Genomic DNA, 23,899 nt, shown 5'->3' with positions numbered 1-23,899 from the left:
CACACACACACACACACAGTATTTACACTACTGTTCAAATGTTTCCAACTGCCACTCACAAGTTTGGGGCTAATATTTTCAGCTATTTTTATTAGTATTATTATTATTCATTCAAAAATATAAATGTTTCCAGAATGATGAACAGAACTGTAGATCATGTAACATGACTGAGAAAGTCAAGTGAGAAAGAAATCCAGCATACCTTGTATTTGAAAAGGGGTGATCAACTCTCAAGAAAACTTTGCCAGAAATGACTATAAATAGATAACTATAGCATATTATTAATGATCTAATACATGTGTTGGCTCTTAAACAGGACCAGTTCTCAAGCACAGGTGACCAAGGCAGCTGCCATTCTAATGATCTTCAGTTCAGCCCAAACATACAGCTGGCACTGATCCTGACTGTGCTGATCACATGCATCAGTGCTATACTGGCTGACTGCCCCGGGACCGCCACCCCACTCCCTAACAGTGCCAGAAATTACAATAAATAGATATGCAAGTTGCCACAGTTATGAAAAACATGACACTGGCTACAGGCAAACATTGCCCCATGATTTTGCTTTGACTGTGACCACAGAGAGCAATGACTTCACTTTCATCCAATCACTAGTCATATGACCTGCATGGTCCTTTATGTGTTTCTGTATTTTCTGCTTATGTCCACCAGTCATGTGCTGATAAAACTTGATAATATAAGGCAAGTTAGCTGGTAATGGCCTAAGATGCAGTAGAAGTGTACATTTCACTGCAACCAATTTGCTGTGAGATCCATTAAGTGATCATATTGTCTGATCCCTGATGACTATTACAATTTCACAAAGAATTAAAGCATCTATGTAAAATAGCCATATTTTCATATGCAGGATTTTGTATTACACTTATATTTATATCTTTTTCACGCTTGTCTTTTCTCCAATATTTAGATCCATTTTTAAACCCATGCAGGCAGAATGACAGGTGCTCACAGTGCCCAGGAATCTCTAACAAATTGTAAGAGTGTACCCACCTATCCAGAGGACTGCTCAAATAATAATCATCTTGTTAATTAGGACTCCTGATTATATGGTTATATGGGAAACCTCCCTCTCTCAAACAAATAAAGCTCTATCATTTGCAAAAAAGCTTAAACCAGTAACACCTGTGTGTGTATTTTCCTCACCGCCTGAAAGACGCCATTTGCTCCCCACTCTCCAGGTGAGTGGTCTTCAGGGTCATCAGCTTCATCCTCCTCCTCTTCGCCTTCCTCCTCCCTCACCGTGTCCATCCCATCCTCCTCATACTCTGTCAGACCGTCCGATTCCTCCGCTGCACATATGCACATAAAACCATCAACACAGCATACTCAATAACATCAAACTGTTTCACATTATCAACACTCTAAGGCTCCATTCACGTCTGGCTTTAACATGCCTCCTAGGTTATTTGAATATTAGTAGACATCGCTGAGTTGAGGTGTGAACAGAGTACAATCAATCAGGGCATTGTCCGAAGTGGTCAGGGACACTTTTATCCACACATCATTTGAGGTGTGAACGCTAAATCACCCTGAAGCATCCCTCACAGCAACAAATGACCAACATAATAAACTGCAATATCACAGCAGAGAGAGAAAGGAGCTGCTTTGCGTAGCTTGTCTTCTTTCCTGCTTTGTTTTTAAGTTGCTTTATTTAAATGTTACACGAACACAATGTTACACAAACAAGGACATGAGGGGCATTTTTGTTTGATAACAAATGCATCTTGCTGTCCACCTGTGATCAGATCACTCCACATGGATGTTAATACCAGGTATGAACAGGACCTAACTCGGCACACATTGCTCAGTAAAATCTCCAACAACACTTGTCCAACTCAGACCTTACAGAACAGAAAACATTCAGAATATAGCCAACATTGCTACGTTCCAGTCAGTGGCAAGTTACCATCAGCCCCCACGTAGCTCTGCACCGGCTCAATCCTGGACACGATCTCAGCCAGGTCAGTGAAGTCTGCCCCAGGACACGTGCAGCTCTGCCATTGAACGGTAGACAAACAAAAACATATTTCAACCTAATGTAGGTATAAGGCTGTAAAACTCCATACCTTGAGTCAGCTCTCCACTGTTTTAAGTGTTGTATTAACTAGAACATGCATATTTCACATCAGTACTCAGATCTGGACAGACAGGTACTACAGTCAAGTCTTGGATCCAACAACTTTCCATTTAAGCTATTACTAATATATTGAATCTCTTGATCTGTCAAGTAAACTAGAAAGATTGCTGGGTGATGCTAAAGTAAGCTCATATAGAAGCGTTTCATCAGCACTCACATCAGTTTTCTTGCTGTCAGTATAGTCAGCTGAGCGGTGGTCTTTCAGCACGTTCTGGATGATGTCACCACGGGCCCAACTTGTGAACAGCAGTTTCCCATGCTGGTAGCCCACATCCTGCAAATGTGAAATACACAGTGCTCATACTGACACCAGGGCCTGCCTGATATAAAAATTTCTGGTCAATACCGATTTTAAAGGGCTAAAATTCTGATAAATAATATCAGCCAATGTAATTTTATAGTTTCAATTAAATAGGGCTTTACAGACCGATAAGACTGTCACGATTAATGATATCATGTTATGACTGTTGACTAAACTAACCAAGCCTTAAATAATATAAATTATATTATAAAAAGGGAGGTCTGGATAGATTAACATGTTTTGTTTTGTTTATTTAACCATGATGGTGTTCAGAATTCAGATTCACCAGTTCACCATGTGTTGATGAAATATAGTAGAAGAGGGGGGTGACTCATACTGGGGTCCATAGTCACACACTCATTCAAGGTTTTCCCCTTTAGTAGGAAGACGGCGGTGTCAGAATAAAAAAATAAATAAATAAAAAGTCTATAATTATTAGTCTAATATTGCCAATATTTCCGCTGCAGCTGATAAAACAACAGGTCAATGAATTCAGGCTTTAACTGACACACTAGGCTATATTATTACATACTATTAGAGATGTATATATACTATATACAGACTACTAGTATGTGAAAAAGAGGAACAGGGTACCACATCACCAGTGCATGTATACACCTCACTTATTTGCATATAGGTGTGACTACTTTGTCCAGTCTTGTTTTCAGTCAGTCCTCTTTTGAGTTACTTTTCTTGTGTGTGCCTGTGACCCAAAGATAGCTGTAATTTCTGATCCTTGTCCAATTTAAAATCCTGGTCATCTTTTCCTGTTTTGGGTTCAGCATGATAGAACATGTAATCTTAAAATGCAACACAGTGGGAGAAAATACACTTGTACTTACATAGATCTCATCGAACTTGCCAAAGTCCATGGTCTTGAAACGGTCGATGGGTGGTCGGATGTACTCACAGTAGGCGCTCTTTTTGACCACCTCCAGCTGCCGTACACAGGACACATAGGCCAGCCGGGACTGAATCTCAGCCATGTCAGGAACCTGACAGAGAGATGATCATTCTGTCTCATCAACCCATCCTTTAACATTACAAAGGACACTGTTATACTGAACTATCCTGGTAGCTGGAGGCATGTTTATGATACATCATCTTTGATCTGTTGGAGCTGACCAGATATTGTTATCCAAGGACTGACTTCCAGCCCCAGCTTCTTCAGGGTACACCTACATTAAACATGTGGAATCACTAAACATATTAATTCCAATAATTTCTGTTATCTGATCAGCTTGTTAACAATTTGATTTAAGCATTACTATACACTACTGCACTGTTAAGTTTGGAATGACTTAACATATAACTTTCACATACCTATATACATATACATAACAATGTCATCTGTTGAAGTTTTATTCAATATTTAAAAGATTTTGACTTATTATACATTGTTAATTCTAAGCTATTTATATTAATAATATATATATATATTTTTTTTCATAGAGTTATCTACCTCAAGATCTGTCTCAATATTTTACAGCAGTCATTTTACAATCATCTACACTCTGTTCATCATTCTGGACACATCTAACACTAAACCATGAAACTGCACAGAATGAGCATAATGAATTCATTTTATACATTTATCTGAAATCAAACTGATTTCATACTGTTATATTGTTTTGAACAGTATATATATATATAGACAGCACAAATGTATTTTAGATATTTCATTCAATATCTAAAATATCTTGAGAACAAGAAGAAGTTAATTGATACAATACTGTACACTAACCTGCTTCAAAATTTGATAACAAATATGAAATATCCTGGGTGTTAATATATATTGCTCATTACAGAATCACCTACTGCTCTGTTCCTCATTCTGGACACATATAAACTGATTAGTAAAATTAAGCATGCTTCTAATTGACTCGCGATGAAAACCTACAGCCACTATGGCTCTTTGGTGACCCCTGTGTTAAACAGAACATCATCAGTTGAATCAGTAGCTTTAACATGTACTTGACTGTAACTTGATTTAAATGAAGGAGTTCTAGGCAGTGAACTGTGTCCTAATGAAAACATCCTGTATTAGTAGATATTTTCAGCTTGGCTCTGGGCCTTTCATCAGAGATGATTCCACACATCTTTCTGTAGTGTTGACAAGAACAATCTGTTCCATCATTTATCCTTTTACACTTCCCCACCTTCACTTTCTCTGCCCACGGATTGATCCGTTTCCATAGCAACCACCAGCCGGACAGGCTGTCGCCGTAGTTACAGAGATCGGTCTCGTCCTGGCTGCCCACGTCAATGGCGATGACTGTTTTGGCACCTATGTTCCGGGCAATGTCCGCTGTGGGGCATCATAATCGCAAGCAAACACACACACACACACACACACACACACACACACACACGCACACACACACACACACACACACACACACACACACACATATCCAAGGGGCAGCAGGAAGAAGTAAACTTTGCAGTTATTATTTCATCACAATAGTGCAGTAAACTTTTTATTACACAAACTACAACCAGGAAGCTGCACACAGCTGATGGTAGGTATGCTGTAATTTAGCACAGCTTCCATCAACTTTCACTCTAATTATAAACTCTGTCGAAAAGTTTGAGGCTGTCATTATTATACTTGTAGTCAAATAACCTACTGATTATTCTGCAGAATAATCAAGTAAATTTTCAGAGGCCAAACAATAAATATTCAACAATAACAAACTACAAACTGAAGAGTCCAAACATTTCCTTTGATAAGAAGGAAGTAGAAGATTTCATAAAATATATAAAATCACTGTGGCAATAAAACAATTGCTTAAAAATTGTTGTGTCCATCAGGTTTCTTACTAGATATCTGTGTTTCAGACACATTTTTATTTAAGCAATATAAACACAGTTGGCTAAAGGGATTCATATTTTGCTATAAATTGCACGGCTAAAAAAAACATCCATTATCATCGTGTTCTTTTTACCTCTGCGTTTTGGTCTGCTGCTTGAATGAAAACAGTGTTTTAGTTACTAGAATGGAATTTTAATGAAGCATTTTATGAAAAGTTATCTCCAGGCTGAGGATTTTAAAATTGCCATTTTCTGTGTTTTCAAGTGGACAGACGTTTTTGAAACGCTGACCTTCTGCTTTTTTATTGTCTTTTTGTGTATGGTGAGATTGCTCTGGGATACGGCTTGTGTGATATGGTTTAAGGTAATATCAGATTTGATAATAATGTTACTGACAGACAAAATAATTCAGTTATCTGAATATCTACTGTAGAATCTAACTTCCTCTATTATAGTTCTGGAAAGTACATATAAAATGTATTTTTGTGTTGTGACGAAGGCATTGATGTTATAGATATCATATTGCCCTTGATAAAGGTTCTTTCTCGGACAGATTGCTAGTTGATCTTTTTTTCCCAATTATTTGATTAAATTATGCCACAATGAACCAATTACTTGATTACTGAACTCGTTAGTAGTTGCAGCCCTATTTATTACTATAATAGAAAACAGTAGAATTTAAAATATGCCTTATCGTCACGAAAACTCCCAACTAGTACTGCAACACTGCAAATTAGTACATCACTATATGTGATAAATGTTATGATTAGCATCAGACAATCTGTCATTTTCTATGCTCATTTATCTGTCTGTTCAATAAACAAAGAAAATTAAATAAATGCTAACACTTTATTTTAATAGTCCACTGTAGATGCTCTGCAGCTACTCTGTTTTAAATTAACATTCAACTAAATATCTATTAAATGCATTTGAACTTGAAGTTGAGTCTGATAGATTCTCTTAAATCTAACCCTAACATGAACTTCAACACAAAACCTACACCGACTCCAAATCCTACCCCCTACCATAATGCCGTTGAAAATCAACTTAGTACCAACATAAAGTTTAATAATTTAAGTATCTGTAGATCATCTATACGGGACTATCAAAATAAAGTGGGAACAAATAAATAGTACTTTTTATCATGTACATTTTAATCTGTGTTTTTGTTTGTTTATTTTTTCAGGTTTATTTGAGTAGTTGTGACAGCCCTAAACTTACGATGGAGCTCCTAAACGCATGAAGAGTGTGGTTAACTCAGCTTACTGGTGCATGTTTGGTGCTTGAGAGCCAAGAGACTGGGAGAAGTCAAGACAAATTCTCAGTTAAACTCTGATTAGGCTGAATAGGTTTGTCACCAGTGCATAATAGGAAGTGGCAGATGACAATGAGCACAGCTACACTTAGACAACAGACTGAAAGGTTGCCTCTCAGATCAAATCCAGCCTAATTTAATTCATGTGATTTGATGGAATTACTGCATATGCTCAATCTGGAACAGAAAAATACTATGTTCCACATGGCGAAAAGAAATTGTATAAAATTCCTAAAACAGGTATTTGGTCAGCATTTCTAAATAATGCTAAAGATATGGATATGGCTGGATAATGGCTTCTGCAGATACAGTCTTCCCAGTCCCAATAACTCTCACAATTGACATGCTAAAGTGAATTACTTGTGAATCTCATTGCAGTTGGTTGAGACCAATCTATAAGTCTGAACGAGACCAATCTTAATAATCAATAATAGTTATTTCTGAATTATGGTAAATTACATTTGGATCAAAGCTGAGATTACCATTGTAATAATATAAGATTCACAATTAAGCCAATTTTTTAACATGCACAGTCATGTCTTTATTCAGCTAACAATATAACACTGGACAATGTCTGGTGTATGACTTTTTGTATGAAATTAGATTTTGGGAAAATAAGCTTCACTTAAAAAAGCCAAGGAACAATGTAATTAAGTGTAATGTCTTCTTTTTCTAGCCCAATCATAAACCAGACAGAATGTGACTAACAGTGGGGTGCAGTTTTAGAGGGTGGTGGAGATGCAAATAGATCTAACAGATAGAAACTAATCTCATCCACCATCACTCTCAACGGCACATACCCTGTGACACTTTCACAATCTGGAGCTCAGTATACACAAGAACTCAAGCAGATTATTCTTTTTTCTTTCAACAAATGTCAACACTTAAAAAATGTTTCCAAAAATTTCATTTTAAAAATCAAATGGAAAAGGATAGCCCAGATGGAAAAAGTAGAATTACTGACTTAATCATCTCCCCGAATAAAAGGTAAACATACTACTTACCCACAACCAGATAAGGGCACAGTTTCCTCAAATCATCAAAGCACTTAGATCACTTAATCACCTTGATATCACTTGATGCACTATCTCTAATAGTTACCCATTAGACGTCACAGTTACTGCCAGCAATAAAAAAGCATAGTGTAATTCTATATTGCATATTTCTTACTTGTAGAAAAAGTGGATTTCTCATTAGAACAAGCAGAGAAATTGTCAGTTTAGTGCAGAGGTTTCAAATCAAAGAGACTCAAAAAAAAAAAAAAATCTGTGAGCCAGAGAATTTTTTTCATTACTTCATTACTAATTTACTTCATTTTTAATTAATATTGTGCTATAATCCCAACTGGCCACAGTTTATTCAAAATACACAAAAAACTTTAGCAGTAAAATAAGCAGTGAAAGGTACTTATAATAGATCATAAAATATTAAATGAATACTTGAAATATTACATTTAAATGTCCCCAGGTGCTCAGTCTTTTAAACCTACATATTTTCTTGAACTAGACACCTGGCATCCTTTCTTTGCTGCAAGTTCATTGATACTTGGGCTCAATTTCTGAGCTGCTGAGTTAACGTTAGGTGTTTATACTGGTTGAACTGCAGCAGAAATGCAGCTACTGCGTTTGGTAATATAATAGTGTGGAATTGTGTAGAACTGTGTAGAATTGAGGTCTAACCACTGTCCCATAGATTGTTGTAGGGGTAGGGGTAGGGGTAGGTTGCAGTGCATGCCACGGACTGTAGTGCAGCACAATGTGAAACCAACATTACTAGAAAATTTGTGGGTTGGACAGGATTGTGTGGCAGGCCAGATTTGGCCTGTGGGCCACGTGTTTGACACACGGGGTTTAGAATTACAATTTTATCAATTTTGTCCTTCTTTGACATTGAAACAAACATAAAAAATAGAGAATGTAAGTCAGATGCAAAGAAATTCGCTGTATAACTATGTAATTAGTTATGTAATGACATTTAAAGAGTAATGCCTGTGACGTTCTGAGAAGCCTCTATTCTCTGCTCTGAGTAAGGGCTGCAGGTTATCAGCTGCTAGTCATTGTGACACGATCAACAATGGAAAGCCACTGTCCAAACAACTGTAACTGTAAATTAGCTATGCTACCACTAACATTAGCTCCAAATGTGGCAGAAATACTACTGAGTTAACTGGACAGGCAAGTTAACTACAATCATTAACTAGAAAAGCTAAACTGTCCTCAATCAACATTAACTAGTTAGCTTAAATATATGGCATACTTATTTGGAGATAAATTATTGAAAAGACTGATTTACATCCATAAAAAAATCTAAAGAACACATAATTAAGTTTTGTTATATAGTTTATAATGTAATTTCATGATCATTTCTCCTTAAATAATGTAAAGCAAATTCAGCATATAATAACTCCTTCTAAGACTTCTAAGAGTTAGCATGATCTTAAAGCTCCAATGATCTTCAAGCTGCAATGGTTTTGCAGGAAACTGTGCCCAGCCCTTTTTACAACCCACAACTCAACAGTTCAGTTGACCACCCCATATCTTTCCTCTGGCCCTGTCCCCATAGAGGCCATCTGTGTCCGAGGCCTGGTGAGGGGCTCTACTTGCCTGGTAGGTTGTTGATGTATCCGCCGTCCATGAGCAGGTTGCCATCTTTGGGGTCGCAGAGGGGCGGCAGGTACCCGGATAGGGTCATGCTCGCCCGCACATAGCGCCACAGAGAGCCTGCCACACGGGGGGAGGGAGGAATACCACCTCTTAATAACAGCTAAAGAATGGCTATGAAGACGTGCAGGCAACCTGCCAGCAGCGTAGGTTAGTGGCGCACGGGCCAGTGGTGGGAAAAACGCGATGATGGTCACCCCGTGGATGGCGTGTGGGAGGCTGGAGTGTAGATAACTTTTGGTGTGTGTGTGTATGTGTGTGTGTCACAAAAGAGGAGGTAGAGTTAACACTGATTTTGTGAGGAAGACTCAAAACACGGACTCTGTCAAACACTCCCTGCATTATGCATATTGGAACTCAATTCCATTTTTTATCTGTTTACATATTGTTCTCTGAATTTAGACCCATTAGTGCCCAACCAATATATCAATTTGATGATAAAATTAATTGATACTAAGTTTCCACTGAATTACTGCTACCCCTACATCAGGGGAAACCTCACAGATAAAATATCGATTAATTTAGGGAGGTTAGTAATTAAACATTTTTGACTGACAAAAACAAACATATGGCTAATGCTTTTGGTTAAAAAAATGATTTCCCATAAATACCTGATATTTGAATGGTGGGAGGGATTTCATTTAACCTGAGGGTCAATTCTGAATTACACATAATGGCACTTAGTGATACACAACTCTGGGCTTTCTGAAGTCCACTCGAACTCTCGTCGCTATAGATGGTGATGCTCCTCAGCTAAACTTAACTTTATCTGGTAGTGCCAGAGCTGTTAATAAAGGGATATAGCAGAGATTAAACCTTGCTAAATGTAGCTTGCAGCACGATCACACGTTAGTCATGCTAAGACAGGTTTCTGATCAAAAATTCTTCATATATTTAATTATTTAAATGTTAAATAACGAATTGTGAAAAGTATTTACACACTTTTACGAATGTGAGTCTATTCTGAACCACGAAACATAATGTTAGGCCTTAAGGGCTGCAAAATAACTCACTAAATATTCAGCTTTGCTTAACCTTCAGACAAAGACAGCCATGCCTCCCATCAAGACAGCACCTAAGGTGAGTAGCCAACGATACAATTTCTTACACTCTTAAGAACAAAGTAGTTTTATAGTACCACACAGTGCTGCTAAGCTGGGAAGCTGAAGGTAAGTCCTTCCTCCTGGACAGAATTGGACTTGGTATTCATTTAGTGACCAATTTTTCATATTGGTCAGGCCCTAATAGAAATCCCAAATGGCTTTTAAATTGCCTTGTGTTGCAGACTTATATGCCATATATACCATAAATTACAACTGATTAACATTTGACATTTGTTAATACATTCTAACAATTCACATGTAGCAGAGAGGTTAGAAGAGCCAGAGTTGTTTAAGACAATCTCAGCGAACATGGGCTCAACCAGCCAGTCCTAGCCTGCAGTATCAAAAGCAACCAGCAGGTGGCAGGAGAGGTGTGGCGGCATCATGGATTGGAAGGAGAGAGGCAGCATCACAGAGAAAGAGACAGGTGTGATCAGTATGTGGAGTGAATAAAGGGCAAACAGTGTGCCATGTTTCTGAACTGCATCTGTTAAGTAGCCATTTTACCAGAGGAAACACTGATTTGTCTTTAATGTAACTTCCCTGTTTGTGCTGTAATTTCTAGGATCCAGATTACAACTTTATCTTAAGAACACAATGCTCACAATGATAAAAGCATAAAAGAAAATTACAATAAAATGAAAACAGATGTCACTGTCACACAACTTGGGTGAAAAAGCATTCTGCAGGAGACCAGCTTAAGCTGCAAGAGAATCACTCTTAGATGCATCCATACAAGCAGAAGGAAAGGACAAGAATAAAACGGTGAAGGACTTGATAAACGTCACTAAGATCAAACTGTAGCCTTGAACAGCTATGTAAAAGATGAAAAATATTTAATAAATAAGTCATGTTTAAACCTCCCTGACAATTTTGTGACTAAAACTGCAACTTACGTCTGTGCTGACATTTTGAAACCACTTGCAAAGTCACTACTAAATCACATGACTTTGTGGAAAGACCAGAACATGCAGAACTTGTGGAGAATGCAGTTTAAGGACATGAGACATGAGCGGCATGACCTAATGTGTGTGATCTTTTACTGTGAGAAAGCCAAAAGAGACCTTCAATCCACATCGCAAACCCTCAACCCGCAGGGTAGAACATTTCACCAAGGTAGAAAAAATTGTAAAAATAAGCAGCAGCCTTACATCCACGAAATGGTGTTCCTCGCGAAATATGAATGGGGGCTTAAAGATATTTACAGTCTGATTAAACCAGCGGAGAGCCAGAATAACAGCAGCCTTCAAGCTACTTAATGCTGTAAGTTTTAGTTCTATTATTTTAATAAGAAGCGACTTACAGATATACAAGATTAATGAAACCTTTTGCAAAACTAGAACAAGAACAACATTAGTTTGTTAGTTGACTAACAGGTCAGAAACTTAACAAAACTTAAGTTAAGACCTGACCTGAAAAACATGCTTATTTCTAATTTGAGTAGGCATGGCAAGTTAGGAGCAGCCTGCAGTCAGTATGTACAGCTCCTTTTTTCTTTGGACACTGAAGACATGCTCAGAAGGTGTGCTTTTTTGTGTGTACCTGCCTTTAATCATTGTGCATCACAAGCATAGTGCAGCTGACTGTTTACCAAAAAACGACTGACATCCCTCTTGGACAACTAATCACTTTCTAATCACTACTTGCTCCAAAAAGTGAAGAAAATACTTAAACAAAACTCCTCATAACAAACCTACATAAGAACACTAGCAGCAAAAGAGTGAGAATTGTCAGTCTAAACCCTTTTGGAGCTGGATTAGTTTTACCCAGGAAGGTGCTGTAAACTCCTAGTCCTGTTCTAATCAAATCCAATCTAAAACATTTTTGGTGATGGTCTAATCAGAATGAAAATGAGATTAAATATCTGAAGGTGCCTTTCACAGGACATATTGATTTTTGTCCTCTTGGGCAGCTGAATGAGTCAACATTACTAGCCTAATGCTCATCTACTTGGTATGAACTGGAAACCTAATTGACAATCTAAATGACAATTTGCTCAAGGACATCTGGGATGTAATATAATCTGGGAAAATTACACAGATAATTTATTCTGTATGAATTGGCCATGTGAATCCCTAACAAACAACATTACTGCACCTCATCTGATAAAACTAATAGGGCTTAAAAGATATGAAAAGGTGCTCTTCTCAACTACAGGCAAAAGTGTAAAGCTTGGAGTTTAGGGTTAAAACAGAAAAACACATGCAGACATAGCATTTAGTAGAATCAGATAACCAGCTGCATCATTCTTTCATTGTACTGCAAAGCGAGTGAAACGAGGATGGGCCATGCAGTTCTGACTTGCATATAAATATGAACATAGGAATAGGCATTTAGGGAGATAATGGATAAGGACAGAACCAAATATACATTTGGTACTAAAAGTACACCTTAACCAAAAATGTGTGAATCTGTGAATCAACCCATGAAGTAAATGCAGGAATGCTAAGCGAACTAATGGCAGTTGGCTTTCATTCATTGGTAGCCATTAACGTTTTTTGTCGAAACATAATATAAAATTATCCAAACACTATGAATAGTACTGTGTCACGCCCTTTTACTCCATCTCCTGTTAGACACTTTAATCTTTCCTTCCAAGCCATGGGTTCCCAATGTCCGACTGGTCAGTAATGGGTTAATACAAAAAACAGGATTTGAAAGAATGGGGAGGTTGTGGGTTGTTTTTTTTCTCTCACTTTGAAGAAGCTGGTCACAGGGTGGGTGGGGTTGGGGGGTGGGGGGGGGGTTTCTGACCTGGGACATTGTTTACATAGCAACCATCCACGAGGAGGTGGCCATCCTTGGGGTCGCAGAGAGGAGGTAAATAAGGGGTGTAGGAGGCACTGGCTCTAACATAACACCACACACAGCCTGGCAAAAATGAAGATGAAGAAGAAATCAAAAACGAACAGGACACAGGAGAGAGAGAGAGAGAGAGAGAGAGAGAGTGATAATATATAGAGAGAGTGATATAGTGAGAGAAAGAGAGAGAGAGAAAGACAGACAGATGTATACTTGTACCGAAGTGAGCAAACAAATATAGGAGAACCAGATTGTGGGAGAGATAAAAAGGATAAAAGAGGCAAATGAGTGAGAATGAAAGGGAAAAGAATAATATCTCCAAAACCCCAAAAGGGGATAACTTCTACATGACATTTATAGTATAAAGCTCTGCAATATTCTTAAATCTGGCAGCAACACAAATTTACTGCTGATTAGGAGTCATACTAGGCTACAAATTAAATCTGTTGGACTGGATTGGCCATTGAACTGGCCATTAAAAATTCTAAACAGTCTTACTTTCATATTCTATCTGAGGTGTGTGTTGCAAATACGGAGAGATAAGTGTTAGGACACAGCAATGGTTAGAGATGACAATGCCAAGCTCAAGAAAAAAGAAAACGAGGAATAGGAAAAGAAAGAAAGAACAAGAATGAGAGTGAGAGGGAGAGAGAGAGAGAGAGAGAGAGAGAAAGAGAGAGAAAGAGAGAAAGAGAGAGAGAGAGAGAGAGAGAGAGAGAGAGCAAGTCGGTAGGCCATTTAGTTATACAAACTGAGCAAAATATAAAACAGAAATATGCAGAAACTAGACAGATGTTGCCAATAACAAATGTATTTCAGAAAACTACTTTTAAAAACGAATACTTTCTTAAATACTGAACATCTCTTAAAAGCGCTCTTGATTAACTTGATTAAACACATACTAGATGTAAAACTATGAGGTTTGTTCAATACATAAAAACTGAGCAAAATTTACGCTAAATTTAACTTTAAATTTAATTTAAGGTTGTTCATTAATGAGGAATTCCATTAATTTTTCACAGTGGTGGTGATAGGACCCTGGGGTTGTGATGTCTATGAATACAGCCTTTTAATTTACTACACACAATGAGCAGCGTCTTCTATATGTGTAATGTAGATAACAGTAAACTAGTGGTAAAAACTATATTCCATTTAAATATATAAATCAGAAAATGGCAGTAGATCATATACAAATCATATATGCTATCTTGCCTTATTTTGCCTCAAAACTACTGTAAAAAAATGTCAGGTTTTAGGCAGTCATTTTCTATAATAGCTTTCTGTGAGCTTTTTGAGGAATTAAATGCTTCTGGTTTCTATCACAACTGCTGTAAACATTTCTCTAGAATGACAGAATTTGGATCAAACCACTCCAAATAACTTTGTACACATCTTAACCACTGAATTATGCCCCCTTTAACACCCCTTAAAATAGGACATGTGGCTTAATCTGTGTGTTCTGATAATCTCTAACACGTTATCTACAATCTTGCTCATACTCTAACACATCTGATGAAAGGTCTAGCAATGAGTACAGCACCTATACTATGACCTTCTCTGATAATAGATTAGGTCAATTTGACCCACACTGCAGGGTGATGAAATCATGCTGCAGAGACGCTATATCTGACCTTTGAAAATCAACCTTTGATTTCATCTCCTTGGTCACATGTTGGAAGCAGGTGAGCAAAGCTACAGCAGTGGAGAGACGAGACTATAAGAGCAGGGGCAGGAAGGGATGTTAAGTGAGGTCAAGGATAGCACAGGGTAATGTTCTGGATCCTACTACAGGAACAGTTTTCTCTACAGCTCTCTAATGAAGCTCTAATGTCACCTCTAATAATAATGATAGCTAATTAACAGATGTTATAGCTCTAGGTGTTATGACTTCAATCAAATCTGGTCTTAAACAAACACATAATGCATAGAGATGGGTAAGAAAACAAAAGATGGGTCAAAAAGATGAAACTGGGTGGAAAATGAATAACTACCACATGGACGCACATTTAAACAGAATGAAATTAAATTAGGTGACAGCTGAGAAAATCAAGAATGAGAGAGGGAGGGAGGGGGAAGAAGAGAAGAGACTGAAGGACAAGCTGCGGACCTGCAGTTAGTTAGTCATGCTACGGGCAATCCCACAAGCCGAACGGGTGAACGGAGACAAATGAATGACCATGTGCAATCCCCAAATCCAGTGTGTCACTGAGCAAATTTAGAAGGTGATAACAGAATCACTGGATCTTGATTGGGAATGTAGCAGTGGTCAATCACCCATACAACTGTACAGCAGTTAGTGGCTACAGTCAAGAGTCAATCAAGGCACTAACATTTCAGCAAGATGGACGGTTAGAAAAGCAAGATGGAATGACCATTCTTCAGATTTCACAGTGTAATAATATAAGCCCATTCAATATTCTTATTCAAACCCCAAAATGGTAAATAACACAATCACAGAACATGCAGCATCAAGCCTTTCCTCATTAAATGTTCACTATAACAAGCAGTCACAACCAATAGCTAAAGTCATCAATAAAAACATCACATCATAATTTAATGTCATTACTTTGATAAATTTTAGTGAACCTATGATATATTCAAATGTAATCTCAATCAGTTATTAGAATAAACAAACCACTGCACTTTTTATCATTAGTTCTGAGTCATCATAAATGCAGTTAAACAAGTTGTGTATGTAGTTAAAAGAATTTCAACTGTCTAAAGGTATTACTATAGTTAATTTCTTTCAAAAATGCATAATGCCCTAATACAGAACCCTTTGGAACCCCTCCATTTTTAATTGAGGCAGGGCGGTTATTTTGAAGTTCATGATACAATTACTGCTAGTATTAAGCTAATACATTACTGATAGATAAAACACAGGGGCCTATATTCAGCTCCAACTCACCGTCTTTGTGTACCCGCATTGCAGATGCTGTGATGTCAGTGGTCACATTGAAATAAGGCAGCCACAGGTCCTAGAATTTCACAAAGAGGATAAAATGAGATGCTCATGATAAAATTCATGCTCTTTTATTTAAGACAACTTCTTACAACTTCAAAACAGCAGGGCAACCCACAAAAAAAAACCCCAACAAAAAGAGAGGAAAGAATTCAGTTAGAATTGTTTCTCTTTCAGAATGAGAGTTTAAGTACTCCATTTCTCTCATTTACATTTGTGAAATCTCACCTCTATTTGCTTATCCTCAAATACGTTGGAAATGCTGGTATTGAATGCGGAACCAGAGAACATGGACGTAATGGGATAAGTCAGATCCAGGACTGTTTTGAACACTGAATTCATTGCCTGAGGGTACAGCAAGACAAGCACTAATGCTGAAGTACAGACTTGTACAGGTAGTCCTTCTCATTGATCACAGACTACTTCACACACTCTGAAAACTGAGGAGGAAGCTGACTCTACCTTCGACCACTCTCTTGCTCGCTGCTTCACCCGAACAGCACTTCTCTCCTCTGCATATAGTGCACCAATGAAGGAGCCGATAGACGTTCCGCCCACTAAGTCGATGGGAATCCCTGCTTCCTCCATGGCTTTGATCACACCGACATGCGAGCAGCCCCTACATTAACAAAAAGGATGCCCAAAGGTAACAAATCTTCTATGGAATGTAACTATTTAAATTAGTTTTAATTAGAATCATTTCTTGGTTAGTGAATTTTAATGGCTAAAATAACAATTTAAAAATGTGTATTTCTTTGATTTATATGTGATTCTGAAATTCTGTTAAATGTCCCTCACCTCGCTCCTCCTCCTCCTAGTACAAGAGCAATGCTGTTTCCGGTGAGGACTCGGGCCAGACGGGAGAAATCACTATGTCTATCTGCAGTCTTCTCAAAGACTTTCTCATACACCTCCCTCTGTAATACAAACAAAAACAAACTACTTTTAAGCTTTAAAAATCTGCAAATTCCATATAAATTTCTGTTTGATTTCTATCTTAATTTGATAGCAGTTTGGAACCTAACTTGGTGGACATTTAAAACAGAATTAGACATAAATAGCTTTACACACTTATACATTAACAAACCATCATAACAACAACAAATCCTGGCAGTATGTTTGTCATGTTCTGAAAACGCAATAGGAATCTAGTCCTTCTGCTGGAACACTCTCTTATCAGTTCCTAGTGCGCAGTTCCTTAATTTAGTTACACATATTTAAAGTTTGGAAAAGGCCATTACCAGTCTAGTGGGGCTGCGGCGTGAGAAGACTCTGCGGGGGCATCTGAGGTGGAGGTGACCAGAGCACCAGCTACGCATGTTCAACCACTCCACAGTTCTGGAGGGGCCTGGCCCATCTTCACGGTGCAGCAGAACCAGCTGCTTCAGTGCCCGCACTGCTGTGTTCTCCAACATCTGCTCCAACTGTGGGGAACAACATAAGGAGCAGTCTAAAACCAATCTAGTGTTTTCTTTCATAAAAGACCATGTGTACCAGGGCTGTATATCATCATCATCATTAACTGCTAGTCCAGATAGGGTTGCGGTAGCAGTTGAGATAGCAGAGAATCCCAGACGACCCTGTCCCCGGCAACTTCCTCTAGCTCAGTCCCGGGGACCCAAAGCCGCTCCCATGCCAACTTGGGGATATAATCTCTCCAGCGGGTCCTAGGACAACCCCAGGGTCTTGTCCTGGTAGGCCATGCCTGGTACACCCCCACCGGGAGGTGTCCAGGGGGCATCCGGATCAGATGCCTGAACCACCTCAGCTGGCTCCTCTCAATGCGGAGGAGTAGTGGCTCTACTCCGAGCTCCTCCTGGATGACCGAGCTCCTCACTGTATCAAATAGAGTTTAGCCTGCCACCCTACGAAGAAAGCTCACTTCCACCACTTGTATTCGCAATCTCGTTCTTTCGGGCATTACCCACAGCTCATGACCATAGGTGAGGGTCGGGATGTAGACCGACCGGTAAACAGAGAGCTTCGCCTTTTGGCCCAGCTCCCTCTTCGCCACTACAGTCTGGTACAGTGACCGCATTACTGCTGCCGCCTGTCCCAGCCTGTGGCCAATCTCACGATCCCTCTTCCCATCACTTGTGAACAAGACCCCAAGATACTTAAACTCCTCCACCTGGGGCAAGTCCTTTCCCCTTACCTGGCGTGGGCATGCCATCCTTTTCCGGGCTAAGACCACGGACTCAGACTTGGAAGTGCTGACCTGCATACCAACTGCTTCACACTCAGCTGCAAACTGCTCCAGTGAGCACTGGAGGCATCCATGTGAATCAGCCAAAAGAACAACATCATCTGCAAATAGCAGAGACGCCACCCTCTGGCCTCCACGCAAAATGCCCTCCTGACCCCGGCTACACCCTGACACTCTGTCCATGAATATTACGAACAGGAGTGGAGACAGGGCACAACCCAGGCAGAGTCCAGCACTAACACTGAAAGAGTCTGACTTAATGCCGAGTATACGAACACCGCTCTCACTCCGGGAGTACAGAGATTGGATGGCCCGGAGAAGTAACCCCGGCACCCCATACTCCCGGAGGACCTCCCACAAGATATCTCAAGGATCACGGTCATAAGCCTTCTCCAAGTCCACAAAATACATGTAGACTGGGTTGGCAAACTCCCATGCCCCCTCAACAATCTGTGAGAGGGTGAAAACCTGGTCCATTGTTCCACGGCCGGGACAGAATCCGCATTGTTCAATCTGAGGTTCAACTATTGGTCAGAGTCTCCTTTCCAGTACCTTGGCATAGACTTTCCCAGGGAGGCTGAGCAGTTGGCACACCCCGATAGTTGGCACACACCCTCCGGTCCCCCTTTTTAAAAATAGGGACCACCACCCCGGTCTGCCAGTCCAAGGGTACTGTTCCCAAGGTCCATACAATATTGCAGAGGCGTGTTAGCCATGACAGCCCCACAGTATCTAGAGCCTTAAGCATCTCTGGATGAATTTCATCCACCCCCGGTGCCTTGCCACTGAGGAGCTTACCAACTACCTCAGTGACCTCCACCAGAGAAATGGAATTTGACACACCAGAAACCTCTGGCCCTGACTCCCATGAGGGAGGCACGTCTCCCGGATGAAGGAGTTCCTCAAAGTGTTCCTTCCACCGACCGACAATATCCTCATTTGAAGTCAGAGTTTCTCCCTTGTCGAATACAGCTTGGGCGCAGCCAACCCGACCGCTCCTGAGTCGCCGGACAGTTGTCCAGAACCTCTTTGAGGCCAAACGAAAGTCTTTTTCCATGGCCTCACCAAACACCTCCGATGCCCTGGATTTTGCTTCTGCCACCATTGCCTTTTTTGCTTTAACAAACTTTATTGAGGAATATTATTTCAATAAAAACACATTTTCAGATACAGGATACAAAAAAATACAAAATCCACATTTATCAGCATTTATACAATATTACACAGTTGAGTTATTTACATTCGGAATGATGCAGCACTGATTAATAGTCCAGCAGAGTCCAGGGGAACTTTCTCTTCCCTCGAGTGTCTATTGTTCTCAGAGTCTTTTGATCTCACACAGTATTTGCTTATAAATGGTACTTCACACTGTTCTATTACCCTTTTACAGCGCGTCTTCCAGATCTTATGGTTAACAACACAAACAATGAACCAGTAAAATTCTAAAACACTTTTGGAAAAAGTTCCATTAAAAATCTCAAACATTACGCTTTTCACGTTCATGTCCAAATTCAGCCCAATGTGCTGTAATTTCCTCCAGATATCCATTGTTCTTGGACAGTGAATGAAAAGATGTTCAATCATCTCATCTTCATTACAATTAGTCAATGGACATGTTTTAGTTGTGACGTAACAGCTCCATTTAACTACACATCTGACTGGCAGCCTGCCAACTGTCATCAGCCACATCACATCTCTGACATTCTCAGAGAGGAGTCTGGATGAAATGTTCTTCACAGAAACTTGTCTTTCAGTGGGAGTTAAATGCTTGTAATGCAACATTTCTCCATACCCCTGTATGAGCTTATAGATCGTTTTATTTGCCTTTTGCCCACCTTTTTTGCCTGTCGGTACCTATCTGTTGAATTGCGAGTCCCTCGTGCCAACCAGTCCCTAAAGACCTCTTTCTTCAGCTTGGCGGCCTCCCTCATCATCGGTGTCCACCAGGAGGTACTTGGGTTACCGCCCCAACAGGCACCCACAAGCTTTTGGCCACAGCTACGCCTGGCCGCTTCCACAATGGAGGTTTTGAACAGGGTCCATTCAGACTCCATGTCCCGTACCTCCTCCGGGACATGAGAAAAGCTCTCCTGGAGGTGGGAGTTGAAATCATTCCAAACAGGGGCCTCCGACAGTCAAAACCCAGTACACCCTCGCTATTCGCTTGGGCCTACTGGGTCTGACCATCAGTCTTCCCTGCCATCTGATCCAACTCACCAGCAGATGGTGATCAGTTGACAGTGCAGCACATATCTTCACCTAAGTGACCAGAACATATGGTCCCAAGTCAAATGAAACAACAACAAAGTCGATCATTGACCTTTGACCCAAGGAGCTCTGGTACCATGTACACTTATGAACATCCTTGTTTTTGAACTTGGTGTTTGTTATGGACAATCCATGCCTGGCACATACGTCCAATAACAATTCACCATTCGGGTTTAGATCGGGCGGGCTGTTCTTCCCAATCACGTCTCTCCAGGTCTCCCAGTCATTGCCAACATGACCATTGAAGTCTCACAGTAAGACTATGGATTCTGTAGGCAAGACCCTTTCCAGAATCCCGCCGACTTGCTCCAAGAAGGCTGAATACTCTGACCTGTTGTTTGGTGCATAAGCACTTTTTTCCTCTCTGCGATTTTAATTTGCCTTGAGGCGACTCTCTCGTCCTCTGGGACAAACTCCAACTGCATGGTCGCCAGCCGGGGACGCGAGTATCCCCACACCCACTCGGCGCCTATCACCCTGTGCAACCCCTGAGTAGGAGAGGGACCAACCCCTATCCAGGAATTTGGTTCCAGACCCGACACTGTGGGTGGAGATGAGCCCAACTATATCTAGTTGGTACCTCTCAACCTCCTGCACAAGCTCCGGTTCCTTCCTCCCCAATGAGGTTACATTCCCCGTACCAAGAGCCAGTTTCTGCCGCAGGGGCCTAGGCCACCAAGGGCCTCCCTGCAATCTCCCACTGCCTATACGGCACTGCACTGCTCCCCCATGCTGGATTTTGCCCACATGGGCCCACATGGTCTCCCCACATTGCCTCTTTGGGCTAAGCCTGGCAGGGTTATGTGGGCTGCCTGGCCACCAGGCGCTTGCCGAGGAACACTACCCCCAGGCCCAGTCTCCAGGGGTAGGTCCCGGTGATTGGTCCCAGGTACATGATTTTTTGTGTGTGTTGTGCATGGTGGGGTTTTGGATCGCGTTAGTCTGGGTCTTCACTCCAGACCTGTTCGCCCTGGGAGAACCTACCAGGAGCATATTGCTCCCAACGACTGAAGATCCTGTATAATCTGAATTTAATTTAAAAATTAAAGTACTGTGATTGCATAGGTGAATATTTTATTTGCAGTGCACCTTGGAATATACATAATGCATGTCTTTTGCAAAACCAGTAAGATCAAAACCATGATAGTGATAAACAAATAATATGTTGTGCAGCCTTAACATGTACCAACAGAACACATACAAACCTGACCAAGAGTGGGCTCCTGGTCTCCCAGGCCAACGATGAGAATGCAATCTGCTTGTCTGATGCAGCGCTGTGTCCAGGGAGTCATACTGTTATCTGTTTGATACAGAACTATTCGATTGATGTCCTCCTGCTGCGCTAACCAGCCAGATAACCTGTACTCATGAATGCTGAGAGACAGAAACAGAGGGAGATACATAAATGCAGCAAAAAAGACTATGCATGCTTCAGGTCTGACATCTAAAAGCATCTTTTACTGTATGCCAATCTGTCTTTTGATCATATCACCATTTTTACCTGTCTAAGGCAGAAGCTCCAAGTCTCTCTCTGATGATGTCACTCGTTAACAGCAGAGTAGGACCTAAAATCAGACAGAGCCACCTCAAGATTAAGTCCATGTCATGAAACATTTTTTATAAAATCTAACTCTGGTTTTACTAGCGACTTTTAATGTGATTTTACATTATGTGAATAAAGACCAGCAGTTGCCTAGAGTTTAATCTGATTAAGTAATTATTCTGTTATATCCCTAAATCTTCCATTCTTTTTCGTTTCTCATTTGTTTTATGTAGTAAAGATTAAAGTCACAATCTAAAAAACACTCTACACAAGATTTAAAGCAGCTTGAAGCAAACAAGTATTATAATATCAATGTATATAATATAATATAATATAATATCCATCCATCCATCCATCCATCCATCATCTTCCGCTTCTCCGGGGTTCGGGTCGCGGGGGCAGCATCCTGAGCAATGAAGCCCAGACCTCCCTTTCCCCAGCCACTTCCACTAGCTCCCTGGGAGGGATTCCGAGGCGCTCCCAGGCCAGCTGGGCGATATAGTCACGCCAGCGTGTCCTGGGTCTTCCCCGGGGTCTCCTCCCCGGTGGACTTGCCTGTGACACCTCCCAAGGGAGGCGTCCATGAGGCATCCTAACAAGATGCCCGAACCACCTCAACTGGCTCCTCTTGACGTGAAGAAGCAGCGGCTCTACTCCGAGTCCCTCTCGGATGACCGAACTTCTCACCCTATCTCTAAGGGAGAGTCCAGCCACCCTGCGGAGGAAACTCATTTCAGCCGCTTGTATTCGCGATCTCGTTCTTTCGGTCATTACCCAAAGCTCATGACCATAGGTGAGGGTGGGAACATAGATCGACCAGTAAATCGAGAGCCTTGCCTTATGGCTCAGCTCTTTCTTTACCACAACAGACCGGCAAAGAGCCCGCATCACTGCTGACCCAGCACCAATCCGCCTGTCAATCTCCCGCTCCCTTGTACCATCACTCGTGAACAAGACCCCGAGATACTTAAACTCCTCCACTTGAGGCAAGAGCTCATCCCCGACCCAGAGAGGGCTCTCCACCCTTTCCCGCGTGAGAACCATGGCCTCGGATTTGGAGGTACTGATCCTCATCCCGGCCGCTTCACACTCGGCTGCAAACCGATCCAGTGAAAGCTGAAGTTCACGGCCTGATGTCCCCAATAGGACCACATCATCTGCAAACAGCAGCGATGTGACCCTGAGGTCACCAAACCGGACACCCTCCATCCCCTGACTGCGCCTAGAAATTCTATCCATAAAAATTATGAATAGAATCGGTGACAAAGGGCAGCCCTGACGGAGTCCAACTCTCACTGGGAAAAAGTCTGACTTACTGCCGGCCATGCGAACCAAGCTCCTGTTTTGTTTGTACAGGGCCTGAATGGCTCGTAGCAAAGAGCCATGTACCCCGTACTCCCGAAGCACCTCCCACAGAATACCCCGGGGAACACAGTCGAATGCCTTCTCCAAATCCACAAAGCACATGTGGACTGGTTGGGCAAACTCCCATGAACCCTCGAGAATCCTGGAGAGGGTAAAGAGTTGGTCCAGTGTTCCACGACCAGGGCGGAACCCGCACTGCTCCTCCTGGATCTGAGGTTCGACTATAAGCCGGACTCTCTTCTCCAGTACCCTTGCATAGACCTTACCAGGGAGGCTGAGGAGTGTGATTCCCCTGTAGTTGGAACACACCCTCCGGTCCCCCTTTTTAAAAAGAGGCACCACCACCCCAGTCTGCCAATCAAGTGGCACCACCCCCGATGTCCATGCAATGTTGAAAAGGCG

At 41.0% G+C, this 23,899-nt stretch overlaps 1 protein-coding gene across 5 annotated transcripts in view; it reads right to left on the bottom strand.

Annotated features, from left to right (window-relative positions):
- Window positions 1-23,899, bottom strand: part of pnpla6 (patatin-like phospholipase domain containing 6) — a 57,264-nt gene that overhangs the window by 2,459 nt on the left and 30,906 nt on the right. For 3 of the 5 annotated variants that reach the window (XM_037543163.1, XM_037543165.1, XM_037543164.1), the window contains exons 22-35: window positions 22,091-22,154; window positions 21,795-21,963; window positions 17,357-17,539; window positions 16,914-17,032; window positions 16,578-16,734; window positions 16,344-16,460; window positions 16,062-16,131; window positions 13,106-13,222; window positions 9,192-9,308; window positions 4,619-4,767; window positions 3,302-3,454; window positions 2,316-2,432; window positions 1,928-2,015; window positions 1,165-1,310 (exon numbers count right to left, since the gene is read on the bottom strand). In XM_037543163.1, coding sequence (XP_037399060.1) covers window positions 1,165-1,310; window positions 1,928-2,015; window positions 2,316-2,432; window positions 3,302-3,454; window positions 4,619-4,767; window positions 9,192-9,308; window positions 13,106-13,222; window positions 16,062-16,131; window positions 16,344-16,460; window positions 16,578-16,734; window positions 16,914-17,032; window positions 17,357-17,539; window positions 21,795-21,963; window positions 22,091-22,154 — 1,766 coding nt within the window. The remainder of the gene's footprint in view (window positions 1-1,164; window positions 1,311-1,927; window positions 2,016-2,315; window positions 2,433-3,301; window positions 3,455-4,618; window positions 4,768-9,191; window positions 9,309-13,105; window positions 13,223-16,061; window positions 16,132-16,343; window positions 16,461-16,577; window positions 16,735-16,913; window positions 17,033-17,356; window positions 17,540-21,794; window positions 21,964-22,090; window positions 22,155-23,899) is intronic. The other 2 variants (XM_017699073.2, XM_017699072.2) reach the window with 2 other exon arrangements.

The sequence above is a fragment of the Pygocentrus nattereri genome, chromosome 12 (assembly GCF_015220715.1).
Source record: "Pygocentrus nattereri isolate fPygNat1 chromosome 12, fPygNat1.pri, whole genome shotgun sequence".
Classification (NCBI taxonomy): domain Eukaryota; kingdom Metazoa; phylum Chordata; class Actinopteri; order Characiformes; family Serrasalmidae; genus Pygocentrus; species Pygocentrus nattereri.
This window is presented reverse-complemented; position numbering and strand designations above follow the sequence as displayed.